This window comes from Gavialis gangeticus, unplaced genomic scaffold (genome assembly GCF_001723915.1).
Source record: "Gavialis gangeticus isolate Ggan-Ray unplaced genomic scaffold, GavGan_comp1, whole genome shotgun sequence".
Taxonomy (NCBI): Eukaryota; Metazoa; Chordata; order Crocodylia; family Gavialidae; genus Gavialis; species Gavialis gangeticus.
This window is the reverse complement of record NW_017728992.1, coordinates 190,364,104-190,381,429: the sequence shown is the minus strand read 5'-3', so window position 1 is coordinate 190,381,429 and position 17,326 is coordinate 190,364,104. Positions and strand designations below refer to the sequence as shown.

Sequence of the window (17,326 nt, the reverse complement as noted above, 5' to 3'; positions counted from 1 at the left end):
GCTACCCTAAAATTTTCTATAGCCCGCTGCTCCCAGTGATGCTGCCCTCCCTCACAGCGATGCCTCCCCTACACCTTTTCCCTTTCGCCTCCCTCCTACTACACTAGACTTACTAGCTGCAAGTCAGTGTATCGGATATCCTGATGTAATTAATTGAGAGCAATTGTATCTTCTCTCACCCTTAAAAGAATTTGGCTTGTTTAGCCTTGAAAAAATTAGCTTTTGTCATATAGTGGGTTCTCTTTTCCTGTGGTCTTTCAAATGGCTTTTTTTCTCATTTTTTAGTTTGCATTATTCTTTCTTGAACATGAGACCAGAATTGTAGATATTATTTCAGATTAAGTCTTTTACAGTGGCATGAATATGTCCATAAAGGAGGTAATCCCCTCTTGATGTATTGAAAAATACTGAGCATTTACCTCCTAAATATTGGGCTATGTTAAGGCTTTCTAAAATCACTAGACCCTTTTGACAATCTTATCTCTGATCTTCTCACTCAGAGACCTAGAGGAGAGGATCCACAAAATGAATACAGAAAAATGAATAGCTTGTTAATATCCCAGTCCTATAATAGAAATACAAACGGTTTTTATAATCAAATGATTGTTAGGGACTTTTAAAATGATAAAATATTTATAAGCATAGAAGCAATGGAATTTTTCAATAGTGTGTGTTCAGAGAGAAGTAGTAGTAAAAAAAACTGGATATTCTGATAATCAATAATGTAGCTATAAGCAGCTTAATAAACCTGGGAAATATGATAGCGTTAAGAAATGGTACTCAAAAGACCATAAATAAGGTGTTTGTCTTTTCAGGAGAAGAATAGCTCATCTTATCTGTAATAAAACTAATCATTTTTATTCAAGGACCTGTCTAAAATATATATATATTAAGGAAATATATATATTAAGGAAAACTTCCATTATACTGGGGGGGGACAGAATGTGAAGAGAGCTGCAATATTCTGCTGAGAGCTAGAGAAAAGAGCTTCAATAACCTTATTAGTTTTATCAATAATGCAGTAGTGAAATATGAAGCTTTTACTTTTCTTGTTTTATAATTGGTATTAATGGAGGATCTGTTCAGGCCAGCCAAAAATAAATGTTCACATTCTAAAAATTCTTCAAGAGACTAGCAGATTTGTTTAAATACCTGGTTTGATAAAAGGATTTAACTTTTAGCTGTCCTCCCATTCTGTAGATCATATACTCCTTAAATCTGAGGGCTTGCATGACAAGCAGGCACAAAAACAAAATTAAGACAAAGTTAGACATCCACATAGTTAGACATCCAGACTCCCTGTTGAGTTAGGTGCCTCTGACAGGTGATTCAGAGATTATAGTTTCATAGTAGTTAAGGTCAGAAAGGACCTCAATAGATCATTGAATCCAACCCCTTGGTCTGGGCAGGAAAGAGTGGTGAGGTCATATGACCCCAGCCAGGTATTTGTCAAGTCTCATCTTGATGACCCCCAAGGTAGGGGAAAGCACCACTTCCATTGGAAGCCCGTTCTGGATTCTGGCAACCCTTACCATAAAGAAGGTCTTCCTGATGTCCAACCTAAATCTGTTCTCTGTCAGTTTGTGGCCATTGTTCTTGGTTATTCCAAGAGGTGCCCTGGTAAATGGAGCATCTCCTATTTTTTGCTTCCCCCCAGTGAATTTGTAAATGGCCACAAGAACCCCTCTCAGCCTTCTCTGGACCCTCTCAAGGTTATCCACATGCCTCTTGAAGTGCAGCGCCTACAACTGGATGTAGTACTCCAAGTGCAGTCTGGCCAATGCTTCATAGAGGGGAAGTATCGCCTCTCTGGATCTGTTCATAATGCATGTACCAATGTGTGACAGAGTGCGGTTAGCTTTACTGATTACTTTGTCACATTGACAGCTCAAATTAATCTTGAAGTCAACTATGACTCCGAGATCCCTTTCTGCTGCTGTGCTGCTGAGAAGGTCATCCCACAACCTATAAGTGTGTTCGTGATTCCTTCTCCCTAGATCGGGGGGGGGCAATTATTTTGGGTGAAGGGCCACTTGCACAGTTTTGGCAGGCTGTCGAGGGCTGCATGGGTAGCCCTGCCCCTTGACAGGTGCCCCACTGCCTGGTCACCATCTTGGGACCAATGTCCCAGGGCCAGCACCCATGGGTCCCAGAGCGGGGTGCAGGCCAGCAGGGGTCTGTGGAGCCAGGCTGCACCAGTAGGGAGGGGGGAGCTGGCCCGGCTCCATAGAGCCCTTGCTGGCTGGAACCCCACACTCCTGCCGCCCTGCTCTGGGCCCTGCTGGCACTGGCCCCAGGACAGTGGTGTGGGTCCTGTACTCCTACTGGCTCCCCACCCACTCACACCCAGTACCCCCTAGCCCCGCGGTACAGGTGGGGGCAGCAGCAGGGAAGAAGCTGGTGCTGAACGTGGGGAAAACCGGCTGCTCGCCCACCCCATGGCCGGTGCACCACGCTGCAGGCGCTCACAGCCCATGCAGGGCTGTCTGGAGCAGGCTCAGGCAGCCCCAGGCAGGCTGTAGGTGGCTGCAGCACATGGCACTGGCCATGGGGTGGGCAATGGGCCGCTTTTCTCTGCGCTCAGCACCAGCTTGTAACCTGCCCAGCACTGCAGCCACTCGCAGCCTGCCTGGGGATGCCTGTGCCTGCTTCAGACATCTCCGTGTGGGCAGCGAGCGCCTGCAGCGCGAGGCGCCAGCCATGAGGCGGGCGAGGTGCTGCTTTTCTCCACGCAGAGAAGGAGCCCAGGGAAAAGCTGAGTGCAGGGTGGGCAGGAAGTGGCCCCTCCCCACACCCGATGCCCCACACTGCAGGTGCTTACAGCCCCAGTTTTTGTTGAACTTCATCCTATTCTTTTCTGCCCGCTTTTCCAGCCTGTCCAGGTCCACCTGGATTTGATCCCTTCCCACTAGTGTGTTTACTGTTCCCTGTAATTTTGTGTCATCTGCAAATTTGGACAGAGTGCTCTGCACACCCTTATCCAAGTCACCGATGAAGACATTGAATAGCACTGGCCCAAGGAATGAGCCTTGGGGGACCCCACTGCCCACATCTTCCATGTTGATACCGACCTGTCCACCACCACTCTCTGGGTGTGACCCTTAATCTATTTTGCCACCTACTTGAATGTGAAATCATCTAAGTCACAGCCGCTCAGTTTATTTCTGAGAATAGGATGAGATACCGTATCGAAAGCGTTCTTAAAATTCAAGTAGTTGACGTCTACCTTGACTCCTGCATCTAAGCACTCTGTGACCTGGTTATAAAAAGAAATGTTAGTCAGGCAGGAACTACTTGCTGTGAACCTGTGCTGGTCACCTTTCAGCATTAGTTTTCCTGCTGGACTCCCACAAATGTGATCCTTGATAATTTTTGCTAAGGTTTTCCCAAGGATAGAGGTGAGGATAACTGGCCTGTAATTACCCAGATCCTCCTTCCTCCCCTTTTTGAAAATAGGGACCACATTGGCCTTTTCCAGTCCTCTGGGATCTGACCTGAACACCATGAGTGTTCAAACAGCCATGCCAGTGGCTCTGCTGTGACACTGGCCAATTCCTTCAGCACCCTTGGATGAAGTTCATTTGGGCCCACTGACTTAAACACAATCATCCCCTCCAAATATCCTCTGACTAGGTCAGTGCTGACCATTGGTGGGGTGGTGTTCCTTCTGTGCCTATCTATAATGTATTGGAAGATTTGTCTTGATCCATGTTCAGGAATACAGAGGCAAAAACTCATGGAAGAGCTCATCCTTGTCCCTCCTATCTGTCACCAATTGCCCTAGCCTGTCCTGTAGGGGTCGTATGTTACCCTGTGCCTTCTTTTTGCTCTCTGTATACCTGAAGAAGGACGTTTTGTTGTCTTTATTTTTTGTCACCAGCCTGAGTTCCATTGCTGCCTTGGCCTTCCTAACTGACTCCCTGCAAGTGTGAGCCAAGGAGGTATACACCTTATTAGTGCTGAACAAGAGAGGTGCCTGCAGTCAGCCAATAGGAAACAGCTGAACTTCTTTTCTCCTTGGGATACAGGAACCTGGCTTAGTCAGTGGACAAGATCTTGTGTGCCCAGAGGGTATGTGCATAATTGATCAATTGCCCATCTTTCAGCTAGTAGCTTCACGGTTGGGGCATGACCTAGGTTATAGGCTTTCCTCAGCCTGAGGAGGGCCGACCCACATCTTCCCATCCCAGGAGAGTGCCTTAACCACAACACTATAGAATAATTTTGGTGGGGAGCACACTACAAATCTCATTTGAAGCAAGGCTAATGGATAGTTAAGAGTGCAAAAGTCAAGTGGCCAAAAGGAGAGCAGGAAAGAAAGGAACATAACTCTGTAGGCCAGTGATGATAGTCCTGAGGAAAGAAGAAACCTGGGTTTTAGTTCCTGCAGCCAGGCTCATCTAACATAAAATGCATAAATAGTGGTTGGAGATGAGAACAAAAAGTAGGACTGCCTCTCTGTGGCCTGGAACCCTGTCTTCCAATTTCTGGGCTAGTCCTCGAACAACAAGGTAGTTATCCAAAAAGTAAACACTACTGCCACCATGTGAATTTTTGACTGAGTGACTGTCCAAGCTGTGCTTTCTACTGAAGTGAGTGCTGTCACTGTGAGTTAGGTGAATGCCAGGGAGACCCTCAAGGGATTTGAACAGCACCTCATCAGGTCTGACCTAGATTGCAGCAAAGCTTACGTAGGAATAAAATGTCTGGCTGCTTGTACTGGCTCCCTTCTAAGCATACTAAGGAACTGATGCCAAGGAGCATAGGGATCTTTACAATGTATTCAGGGGCTTAAAAGTTTTGTGGCTGTTCAAGTGAGATTTGATCTGGATTGCTTTGTCAGACTTAGGTACCTAATTTCTCTCTAAATTAGTTAGGTGCTTTGCTGATTGATATACAGGCTGCTTTGCTCTGGGCCATGGGCAGAAGGAGTGAAGGATAAGAACCCGGCTTGCAACAGTGAAACTGGAAGTGGGACTTACAGTTTCGCTTTTGCCACGTCCCTCCGACGCCCGTTAGTGGAGCTTTTTGGTTCATAAAGTGCCGGATAACACAGCTTTTGCTGTAATTAACGTACTACTCTGCTCTTCCATATCCTTTACAATGTGTGGTTAAAAAAAAAAATTAAACCCAGGAACTTTCAAGTAGAGTAAGATGCAGTCATCTCAGAAGGCCATAGTTTCACTCCATAGAATTTCTACAGTGACCTTAATGGACTGTAAAGTACCATACATGTCAATGCCTGTCATCCTTTTTGCAAGCAGGTGATACACCAGATAACAATGGTGAGATAGAGTACTATTTAAAAATAAGCAAATAAACAATTCTCCCTAACCTCTACCCTACTCCCAAATGTAAAATGGAATCACAAACAGTGCAAGTGGCAAGGATTTCTTAGGGTCATATCTAACTGGACCAACTGCATAGTTAGAATAGAGTTAAAACAAACTTTTGAATACAGGAAACCCTCGCTGTTTGTGGGTTTGGCAGTCGCAGTTTCAAATATTCACGAATGCTGAACCTGTATTTTAAATACACTTTATACATCTGTAGGAGCTCTTCAGGAGTTTCATGCTTGCTGATGCCAGGCTCCCACCACCACGCTCCTGCTGTTGCTGCCAGAGCAGTGCTCTACCCCCTCCACAACGTAGACTGTGTTCACGAACACAGTGCCTTATTCACGGATTTCACTATTTGAGGTGAATGGCAAGGGTTGCCTGTACGTGCCATTCTTCTACTGGCTTTTACTCCTTAGGCCTGAAGAAGAATGTCTTGCATTTGATTGTCACTCTACCCCAGCTGTGCAGGGGATCCAATAAAAGATAGCACTCTAAGAAATCCTTGCGTATTGCATAATTCCTGGACCATCGAGGCTATAACATCACTCTAACACTATCATCACAAATAGTAAAATTATGATTAGCTTTCTAGGAAAGATGCATCTCTTTTCTGTAAGAGGCCAGATAACGGGATTGGTTGCTTTCACTTCTAAATCTGATAGCCCTAAACTTCATATTAGCATTTTTATGCTACATTAATTATAAATAATAATCTGGATTCATCTACATGTGTGCTTTACTGTGGAGTAGACCAATTGGCTCTGCAGTAAAATGTCAGTCTACATGGGTGATGGTATTAGGGTGAAGTAAATTAATTGACTCTGTCGTATAATGCTGTGTTGGGCACAGCATTATCTTAAGGCAAATTCATTAAGTGTGATTAAACTCACGTGTAGACGGTGACTGTTGGGTGCAAATTGCTCCTGGTCAGCCCAGTCAGCATGGGGCCAGACCCCTGGCTCCTGCCTGTCCCTCTGCCCCTTGATGCCAGAGCCTGGGGCTGACTCCCAGTGCCCCATGCAATCCCAGGGCTGCACTGCCTTTGCTCAAATTGCTGCAGTCCTGGGCACATGTGTAGATGCTGCACCCAGGAACAGTTGACTCTGGCTTGAAATGCTCCAGAGTTTATTGTGTCAGGTTAATTTAATTTGTAGATGCACCCTCTGAGAAGGAAGTTTAACTAATAGGAAAGAAATTATTAGAAAACATCTGGGAAGCCTTAAGGTTAATATGTTGTATTGCAATAATTTATTAGTGCCTTGTATTTTCAAAGCATTGTTCAAATGCTGTTTTACTGAGAATATAATAAAGAACATTGGCAAAAACTTTTTTAAAAGTATTGACAATAATGGAAGCTATGGGTAATATATAAATATATGCATATGTTTATACATACACACACAAAATATATATGTATCACTAAATAGGAGTGTACTTTGCTTTCTCTCTCTCGCATGTGAAGGTAGTCTTCAGTGAGAGAGCTGCTTGCCAGTTGTTGCTATAGCATTAATTAATACATTATGTTTGCTTTATGTGGTTGTGCAAGGACAGAACCAGACATTAGATTACTTACGTACAACTATCAGAGCTCTTGTATCTTGATTCTGTTGTGTTTAATTTTTTAATTAATTCTGTCCTTATGTGAAAAAGATATTCTGCAACAATTCATAGATACAGGGAAGTGGAAAGCATGATTAATTTCTGTCACTTGCTGTATTATACACCCCAGTCAATACAAGAGCAACCCAAAGACCTTGCACAACACCATGTCACAGCCTGGTCTTGCACAGTACACACAACCACATACATCTGAGTCTCGCCAACCCATCTGAACCCACTCCCTCCTCAGGCTCACGCACACACCTCTCCTAGGGTGCGAGCTCCTTTTAAATCATTTGCTTATCTAGTCACTCATGGGTACTGTCACTCATCAAGCACTCCAGTCACACCTTTAATCATCCAGGACAAAGGTATTGAATGGCTTCACACCAGTTTTGGTGCCAATACAGTTGTATAATAAACCAACATAGACTGCACATGCTTAGATGTGGAAAAGAGGTCATTACTGCAGGAAGGTATAAAGTTCACGCCTTTTGGAGTCTCTTGGCTCTTAGCTCACTGGGCACGTGCAATAATATACTGTTTATCTCTTCTTTAGTGACTTAACTGTTATGCGCCTTCACTAGGCAGGTCCAGGGGTATGCCACTGAGGAGTCTACAGGGTCACTGGTACTAGAGTCCCTTAGGAAAAATGCAGCAAGAAAGTAACACTGGTATTTTTTTATTTTTATTATTTTTATTTTTTCCTGCTGTGGTAGCTAAATCATCTCCTTAAACAACATTCATTCAGTGGAGAGAGACTCTTCTGTTGGTGCGCATGTACCCATGCTAAATGTTTTCCTAGCACAGCTTTGTTAGCTGGGGCTGCATTTTTTTTGTTCATGCCCTTTGTTACCAGGACTACACCAGCAAAACTTTTGGCCTAAACCACCCCCAGAAATAGTGCCAGCATTCAGTTAAGGTTGTTCACAGAATAAATGTTATAGTAAAAGTAGAATAAGTGGCAAGTAATCAACAGAACTGAAATGCTGTGAATGGAATAGTTATACTGCTGACAAGTACAAGAACTTAGTTTCATAAAATAATCTAGTTTGCTAGGTGCTGCTCTTGATCACTGTGTACAAAGGAGGAAAAGAGAATTGTATAAGCCCTCTTAAAATACCAAAATGATGAGAGGAAACTAGAGAAAAGGGTATGAGAAAATCGTGATAGGAGGGGAAGGTAGCCTGTTAGTGGAAATGGTGAGGTACATAGAGAGCAATGAAAATTAGCTTGAGTGATTCAGCTGAGGCTGCAGCTATATGGTAAACTTAGTGTTCTCAGCAGTGGTGCTCTTGAGTGTGCTCTGGGTGGCTGTCTCCTAGAAATGAAGTGGTGTAGGTGTGGTATTGTAGACAGGCTAATTAGCTACAGGTGGGTGAATCTGTTCTGAATTGGTGCTAATCAGCGCATTCAAAATGCAGAGCTGTAGCTGCGTTTCATTGATGAGAGATAACATTGTTGATCTGAGGAAAAGTTAAAAAAACTGGGAGAAAATTAGGAACACAGCCCAGAGCATTTGATACAGACATAGCAAAGTCATGAGTCATGACGTCACACACATTGGTAGTTGTATGTGGCAAAGTGGTGCTCCCTGCCTAGCCACAGTGCTAGGTTCCCCACTTGCCTTTGGGCACCCTACCCACCTGACATTCCTGTCATGCCTTGTTCTTAATTAATTAAGATGTTAATTAAGGCAAGAGGCTGCCCATTCTTGCCCTGATGCCAGGGGGCACTATATATGCAGCTCCATACCTTCCCTACACCACAGCCCATGCCTAACAGCTGGATGCCATCTGCTAATCTCACCAGCCCCACACTGGGCCCCAAAATCCTTCAGTCAGGACCCCTCCAAGATCCCTCCATTCAGGCAGCCTACCCTGCCTTCATTCAGCTGTCTGGCTCCCTGAAACCATTTCTCCTCCTGGGACCTTTGGCCACACAGGCCCAGCTCTCACCTCCAAGGCCAGTCAGGACCCCAGGCCCTCAGCTCTGGGCATCCCTCAGAGTAGGCCCCTGGCCCTTTTGACTGTTCTGGTCCTGGCCCCAGCAATGACCAGTCGAGGGTATTCTACATCAGCCCTCTGCCACTAGCCCCTCCACTCTCTTGGGTCCGTCTGGCCCCTACTAGGGGTTACCCACCTGGTTGTGGGAGGTGGGGTAACTCACACTGCGACTGGTGTTCCAGGGTCTCACAGGGACTCTCACCACCCCCCCCCCCCGAGCAACATGTCATTGTGCTCTTTCTATATAAACATATTGGGCTCTCAGGCCTCTGGTTTTCCTCCTCCTTCACTGGGGTTCCTCATCTCTGCCCCCTCGCTTGGGGCTCCACACTGCACCTTCACTTGGGGCCACAGGGCTTCACTCAGGTGGCTGTAGCTATGCCTCACCCCAACTACCTTTCCTCAGCGTCTTACACCCCGCACAGAGCTCAGGTGGCTGCAGCTGTGCCTGGCCCCCCACTCTCCCTCCTTGGGGTCTCTCAGGGTCTTGCACCCCACAGGGCTCAGGTGGCTATAGCCATGACTGGCCCCCAACTACCTCCAACATTATGCAAACCCAGTCGAAGGTGAGGGCTAGGGTTAAGGTGCCCCTTCTTGCCTTTCACCTGGGTGATCACTGGCCTGGCATTTCCTGGGAGCTCCCGTGCCACTGAGAGCCCCACCAGGCCACCCACTCCCAGCAGGGTGCAGTTTTAGGTCATGCCCAGGACCAGGAATCTCCAAGCCATCTCCTACAGCTCCTGCCCTTACCTCCAGGATGTTATAAAGCCTTGTAGCCCAGCAATACTACTGCCTCGCTCACCAGTAGGGAACTGATCTGTTTATATAGGCATCCAGGGATCTAAAATGGCTGCCACAGTCAAGCACCTGCTGGCAGCTTGGTTCGGATCTTAAAGTGGCAGGCACCAACAGTATTCTGCCACACACCTCTCTGCCCTAAAATGGTACCTGGGGGAGGTTTCCCTTACTGCTCCTCCAAAGCAGGCTCCCCACAGAGCCTGTGAGAGCCCTCAAGTGGCGAGCACCCCCCAAAGGTTATCTGCCACATTGTCAATTGACCAAAGAAGTGGCACCAGCATACTGTTATCCCATCTTGTTTCTGCTGATCTTGTATACTAATATTAAGATGACTCCATTAAATTAAGAAATTGGTTTCTCCTACCCAAATGTAATGGCATAAACTCGTGTGTGTCCTTTCATTTCCCAAATGTTCACAAGTTGTTATAGCTGTTATTTCCACTTTGAGTCCATATAGTTTTGAGAGGTGCTTTTTCAGTTGTATATATATTTTTCTTATTGTGATGCATGTAGACATTTTACCACCTTTTATTATACTTAAGTATAATGAATGTTAAATAGCCATAGGTTGTTTAAAATCATTTGCAAAACGCCCAATGCATATATCCAAATTTTAAAAGCTATGCAAATAATTTGTACCCACTTTAACTGTGATTGTATCATTGTGGTGTTTATGAACGAGAATGCACATGGTTTATATATGATAACTTGTGTACAAGTAAGGCAATAGTATACTTGGTCGTAAGTGTGCCTGTACTTTTTGTGCATACGTTTGGTATTTTCAGACTGAAAAACCTGTAACTTAATAGTTATGTAGCTTTTTTTTTGAAGACTGTCAGATAATGGGAGAATTAATGTAAGTACCTATTACAAGTTTGCTAAATATGATAGGATCAGTAACTGTTTTTTTTTTCCTACAGCTGAGTTTCAAGCCTCATTTGTTTTCATAGAAAGTTATATATATAACATAAATTCTGTTGTGTTGTGCAGGAGGCCACTTACTTGGTAACTGCTACCACTCCTTTCAGCACCTTAATTCTCCTTTTGAGATGTTTCCTTTTCAAGATTTAAACTACCTTAGAGTTGATGAGATTGCAGCCCAAGATTCTTTGGTGGTTGTTATTCATTATCATTATAGCATTATGAAGAAAAACCTTGTATGAATATGAGAAGGCATAGAATGTATGCATGTATTTCATTTTACTGGCGCATTACTCAAGACAGCTCTAAAGAGATTCATTCCTGAAGACGTCAGCATATGTCAGCTGAATTGCAGCAGCATAGTGTTCAAGGGTAATAATCAGTTCTAATATCTGTGAGTCATAAGAAGGATGGAATTTGAAAGAGTGCTGACAAACTGTATCAGGTGAAAAATACAAGTAACTAGCTCATGTTCATGAACATTCCTCCCACCTACACCACCAACACCCTGCAAAACATGTGATCAGCTGCCGAATCACATTTTAGGGCATTGTTTTTAGAGTTTCTTTACAAATAAACAAGAATGCTAGTCTAAAATCTGGGCCTAATGGAGCCCAAATTTGCTGATGATCCCCATGGAATATTGCAAAGCCCATTTATATAGACAGGATAGTGTAAAGATGAATAAGTGGACTGGGTTTGTTGTTTCTAGTTCAAGGCTGATGGTAGATCTAAAGGAGGGAAATTCTATGCGACTCTAATGAATAAGGTATCCGTATAAGCTGCTCTACTTTTGCTAGGAAAGTTTTTTGTGTTTTGAAAAGTGTCTAATGCAGGGGTGGGCAATTATTTCCAGCGGAGGGCTGCTTACTGAGTTTTGGCAAGCTATCGAGGGCCACATGATAGGCAGCCCAAGGCAGATAAATATTAATTTTCCAAATTTTTTAGGGTCCCCGCGGGCTGGATAGAATGGCCTGGCGGGCTGCATCCAGCCCCCAGCCGCATTTTGCCCACCCCTGGTCTAATGTATATAGACTGCATAGTGTCCATCTATCATCTCTGTTTCCTTCACTTATAAAGTAGGTGAGAATGTATTCTGTAATCCTTGTTACAAGAGTTTGGGTTCATCAAGTACTGGCTGTCCCTTTGTGTGCATTAATTTATAAATGTTAAGATTAATTTAATAAATAAAAATTAGGATTTTTATATTTAAGTTATAGTTACTTAAACTGAAAATATGATGAAAGCCCTGATTTGAGGGACAGTGTTCTCAGGTTTATTATACTTGGTCAGAGTGAAAAATGATTGCGATTGCATGGAGCACATCTTAGCCTGAAGGGGGTCTGTCTTGTTAGCAAGAAGGAAAAAGTCATGGCTCCTTCAGTGTTTCCCACTTGAGGTTATGGGCAGAAGCTGAACAGAATTGATATTTATGAGAAGGAATCTCACCTGTGGAGGGCAGGGCGGATTGAATAACCCATTTCCTCTAGTCATGACCTGTCTTATTGGGTATTGGCAGAAACCAAACCCCATACCTATAATAGCAGAGTAAGATGGGTTTTGTGATCTGCTAAGGATGTAAATATTCCTCCCCTCTTTTCTTTGAGGCTGGGACACATCCCAACACACACACCCCTACCCTCCCCACACATACAATATACAAAAGTAAGACTTTTTTGAGAGATTATGCAATCACTTCTGTATATACTAATGCACACAGAAAAACATGTTTTTTTAAATAAAATATGTTATAGTAGATGTTTGATTTTTAGTATATGATTTGTTTTATCTATATTTTGTTAAAATGACTTCTTCTGAAAGATTTAGTGTATGGCCCTCAACCTGCTTGGTTTGACATCATTCTTGGGGAGGTCTGACACCCTGGAAACCCGCACTGATTGGTGGAGGGCAGTGGGGCAGGTTGTTAGAGGGGTCACAACCCCTCACTACCTGAAAGGTCATGCCTGTGCTTCATGGTCTAGAGCAGTATTCCCTCTAAGCTGCGCGGCCGCGCTTATGCCACGCTACCAGGTGTGCATGCACGGCTGCTCACGCCGTGCAACTTACAGAAAATGCTAGTCTAGAGGGCAGATATTTTGGGGCCCCAGGGGCAGACCACGCATCATGAGGGTAGGCCCTGTGGAGGGGCAACATTTTCCCAGTCAAGGGGTGGACTGCGTGATGGGAGCAAGGGTTTCTGGGACCAACATGACAGTGAGTGGGGTAAGGTTTGGTGTCAGGGTGGGTGGGCCTCCTATGTCATGGACTATGCGACAGGGCGGGACTTCCAGTTCCAAGACTGCAAACTCCTCTCCCAGAAGGAGTACTTCTGGGACAAAGGGAGGGACTTCCTCTGGCAAAAGGGGTTGGGGGCAAGACTTCCAGTCCCAAGATGGCAGTCGAGGGGTGGAGCAGCTATTAAGGGTCAGGGCGTAACCGTTTGACAAGGGGTGTATGCTTGTAGCCCTCAACAGCTCACCAGAACTTGTTAAGTAGCCCTTCAGCCAAAATAATTGCCCACCCCGATCTAAATCATTCCCCAAGCAATTGCTGAGTGGGGAAACTATAAGTTACATACTGTTTTCTGAATTTTCCTTATGCACCAGTTTTGAGTTATTTTTAATTTCACTTTTCATATTCTCCTACATGTCTATAAGTTCACTATCATATTTTAATGCTTCTTTTGCCATGCAAATGCATGAGGATTAACATTTTATGTATTTAATTTTACTGCTGTTTTGGAACTTGTTTGGAGTGAGTGTAGCGACAAGGTAATGAAATAAAATGTGTTTGCAATAACTTGTATAGATTGTAGTATTTATAGGATGCTCTAAGTTCAAATGGTGCTTTTTATTTTTAGCTGCAGGGTTTAAGCCACAATGTTATCTTCACTTTGGATTCTCTTTTGAAAGGAGACTTGAAAGGAGTTAAAGGGGTAAGTGTTCAGTCCTGGAAAGGAAACTCAGAGTTACCTGGGTGTTTGCTTAACTTTCCATGTCACCTAGGCTATGTTGTACCCCCTCATATTTGCTTGGAATGAAATTGAAGTGTGCATGAATAAAATTCCATACATGTCCACTAAAATTAATTATGAATGTATGTCTTAAGATATATGGGAAAGGAATACTTTAAAAGATTCAAAAGGAGAGACTTTAAAATGCTATTTGGTATGGTTTGAAAGAGATTTTTGAAATGCTGTTCATGACTTTGAAATTATATTAATTTTAAACATGTAATTAAAAATGTAAACATATTTCACGTGCATTTTCTGTTTCCTTAGGATCTTAAAAAGCCATTTGACAAAGCCTGGAAGGATTATGAGACCAAATTGTAAGCATTTCTCATTTGTTGTAATTCATGCAGATAAGCAAACTTTTTTATAACGTTAAAGGTTAGACATTTCATGTTTTAACTTTGATGATTAAGTTCTCCTGAAGATGTTTGCCATTTATCTTAGTTTTTGTAGATGAGTCGGAATTATTTAGCAGGTCCCTACTATGCCTAGATATTCAGTTTGATTCAGGAATGTCTAATTTACCATGGGTAAATCGGTAAACATGAAGGATTACAGAAGGGTGTTCTCTCAATACCATGCACATCGTGTTAAGCATATTTCCTCAGTGTTGACAGAAATTCACAATTTTAAGTGTTCCATAGAAGTTAAAGGGTATGCCTCTATTCTCTGGCATGAAGATGCCTTTGTTGCTCTTTAAGCACTGGATATCCCAATTTTAACTATTGTTTTGAAGTTGGAAGATGTATATTCACACTATCACCTATGCAAATGAGTCTAGTCATTACAGATGTCATAATTTTTTTGTGAACTTGTGGAACAAGTCTTAATGAGAGAAACATTTTTAAATAGTTAGCTTGTATTACTCCATAGTCATCAACAACTTGTAATGTTACAAAAAAGTTTGCCTAACTACAAAGGAGCAGTGATTTTGTTTTGATTTTTTTTTTATCAAAAGCGATGAACATTTGGAAACATAGTAAGAATTTTTTTTGTTTGAAACCATTCTTTTTTTATTTAAATTGATTGTAAAAATAATATTGATTATTTTGCAAACAGAACTCCACTTAAGCTTTCAGAAAACTCAGTCTGATAATTTCAAGTGCTGCAAAGCAGTGAGTGGTAGTGGCTTTATCATCTATCTCTGGGCACAAATCAGTCACATAAGCTTTTGATAATCTGATACAGTGTATTTAAGGAAGGACTTGAATTCTATACTGGCATTGTAGAGTGCTATATTCAAAATTCAGTGATTCCAACTGAGTGTGACTGTAGACAATGAAAGTCAATTATTTAACTTGATAGGAAAAAGTATTTTAAAATAATTTTGAATAAGTAATGGTGATTTTTATTGACAGCTTCTCTGTGAGAGAATTCATGTTTTAATATAAATGCATTTTAAGGAAGCATTGGAAACCTTATTTATTGTATCATGTTAAACTGTCTACTTTCTTGTTTACTCTGTTTATTATATTTATTTTGGGTCACTATATGTTGCTTATATATAAACAAGAATCAACCCTCAAAGAAAAGGTTGCAACTCTAGACACACCATTAAGTTATTGTGACCTATAAGTGATAAATACCTAATCTGGGCAATTAAGTAGTATGTTTCAATATCATAATGAGTATTAAATCATTATAGTCTAGTAAGTAAATACCTCCACTTCCAGAAGAAGTGAAGGATTAAAGTTCAGGTAAAAATGCCAAATTTGGTTCTGGTGTGTTTGGTCACATCTACATACTTCCGGTAGTTCTGCAGTCAGTGGTGGCTGTTTCTCAATGGATATTCTGAGTAGTTGTCTAGTCTGTATATTGTCAATGGAATAGTTGACTGTATATTAGGATTGCACGGTCAGTTCCTGTGATACCTGTGCTTAGGAATTTTTTGATACTGTACAATACAAACAGAACCCAGATTGCCAATCTGCTTTCAGATTGGATTTACAAGACTGACCAGAAGAATAACTTTCTTGTTGCAAAACTTTTTTTCCTATAATGTAAATAACTTTATGCATATTAACTCGGACAAAACAAGAACCTTATGTGAATTGATATTTTAAAGAAAAAACACAGTGTAAGTAATTTCCCCAAAGAAAAAATAAAGATTGGAACCAGAATTAGAACTGCGAAATGTTCTACTCTACTAACTAACACCCTACCTAGCTTAAAAAAAGGGAGAAAAAAGGAATATATCAAGTTATGTATATGCAAATAAAAATATAAGCATTTGCCACAATTTAAGGTCTAGGGTTTTTTTTGCAGAGGTAACTGAACAAATGGAAAGTGGTCCCTTATCACTGAAGTTCTGAACTTCAGAAAATAGAAAGCAAAATGTTCTTTGTTTTTGCAAGGCACCATCCCAATAAATACACAATGCTTTTCCAGACATATTTTAAAGGTTTCCAAAATACAGCTAATGTCATTTTTAAAAGTGCTAGGAGATGAGGAGGGAACAATTTGAGAAGAAACGCAGCGGAACATGGCTGTCCCAGGAGAAAACATGAGTGTACAAAGGTTTTCTCCCTGAGCAAAAATGGCTGCCTTAGGAGAAAAATAAGGATCTGGGTAGCATCATAGCTCAGCCCCTGGCACAGGTCTTTGAGAACTCCTGGTGCTCTGGTGAAGTGCCTAAAGATTGGAAGAAGGCCAATGTAGTGCCTATCTTCAAGAAAGGGAGGAAGGTGGATCTGGCAAATTACAGGCCCATCAGCCTGACCTCTATCCTGGGGAAGATCCTAGAAAAGATTATCAAAGATTTATTCAAAGATTATTCTTAACAGACTGGCTGATTATTCTTAACAGACTGGCTGACGGCAACATCCTGAGGGATAGCCTTGCGGGTAGGTCTTGCTTGACCAATCTCATTTCCTTTTATGACCAGGTGACCTATCACCTGGACAAGGGAGAAGAGACTGATGTCCTATATCTTGACTTTAAAAAAGCCTTCGATCTGGTATCCCATGATCACCACTTGGCAAAACTGGCTAACTGTGGCCTTGGCCCCACCACAATCCACTGGCTGGGGAATTGGCTCTGCGGTAGGACCCAGAGGGTGGTGGTTGATGGAAGACAGTCATTGTGGTGCTCTGTGACCAGTGGGGTTCCTCAAGGCTCTGTTCTGGGGCCTATACTCTTTAAGATCTTCATTAATGATATAGACATTGGTGTCAGAAGCGGACTGGCCAAGTTTGCTGACAGCACTAAACTCTGGGGTAAATCATCCACACCTGAGGACAGGAGGGTGATCCAGGCAGACCTTGACAGGCTCAGGAAATGGGCAGACAAGAACCTGATGGTGTTTAACACTGAAAAATGCAAGGTTCTCCACCTTGGGAGGAAAAACCTGCAGCATGCTTATAGACTCAGCAGTACTATGCTGGCTAGCACTACAGATGAAAGGGACTTGTGGGTCATGATTGACCACAAGATGAATATGAGCCTTCAATGTGATGCTGCGGCTAGTAAAGTGAGCAGAACACTGGCTTGCATCCATAGATGCTTCTCAAGCAAATCCCAGGACGTCATTCTCTCTTTGTACTTGGCCTTGGTGAGGCCGCAGCTGGAGTACTGCGTCCAGTTTTGGGCTCCACAATTCAAAAAGGATGTGGAGAAGCTTGAGAGAGTCCAGAGAAGAGCCACGTGCATGA

At 42.8% G+C, this 17,326-nt stretch overlaps 1 protein-coding gene across 3 annotated transcripts in view; it reads left to right on the top strand.

Annotated features, from left to right (window-relative positions):
* Positions 1 to 17,326, top strand: part of ASAP1 (ArfGAP with SH3 domain, ankyrin repeat and PH domain 1) — a 368,280-nt gene that overhangs the window by 218,283 nt on the left and 132,671 nt on the right. For all 3 annotated transcript variants that reach the window (XM_019528166.1, XM_019528167.1, XM_019528168.1), the window contains exons 6-7: positions 13,524 to 13,598; positions 13,944 to 13,993. In XM_019528166.1, coding sequence (XP_019383711.1) covers positions 13,524 to 13,598; positions 13,944 to 13,993 — 125 coding nt within the window. The remainder of the gene's footprint in view (positions 1 to 13,523; positions 13,599 to 13,943; positions 13,994 to 17,326) is intronic.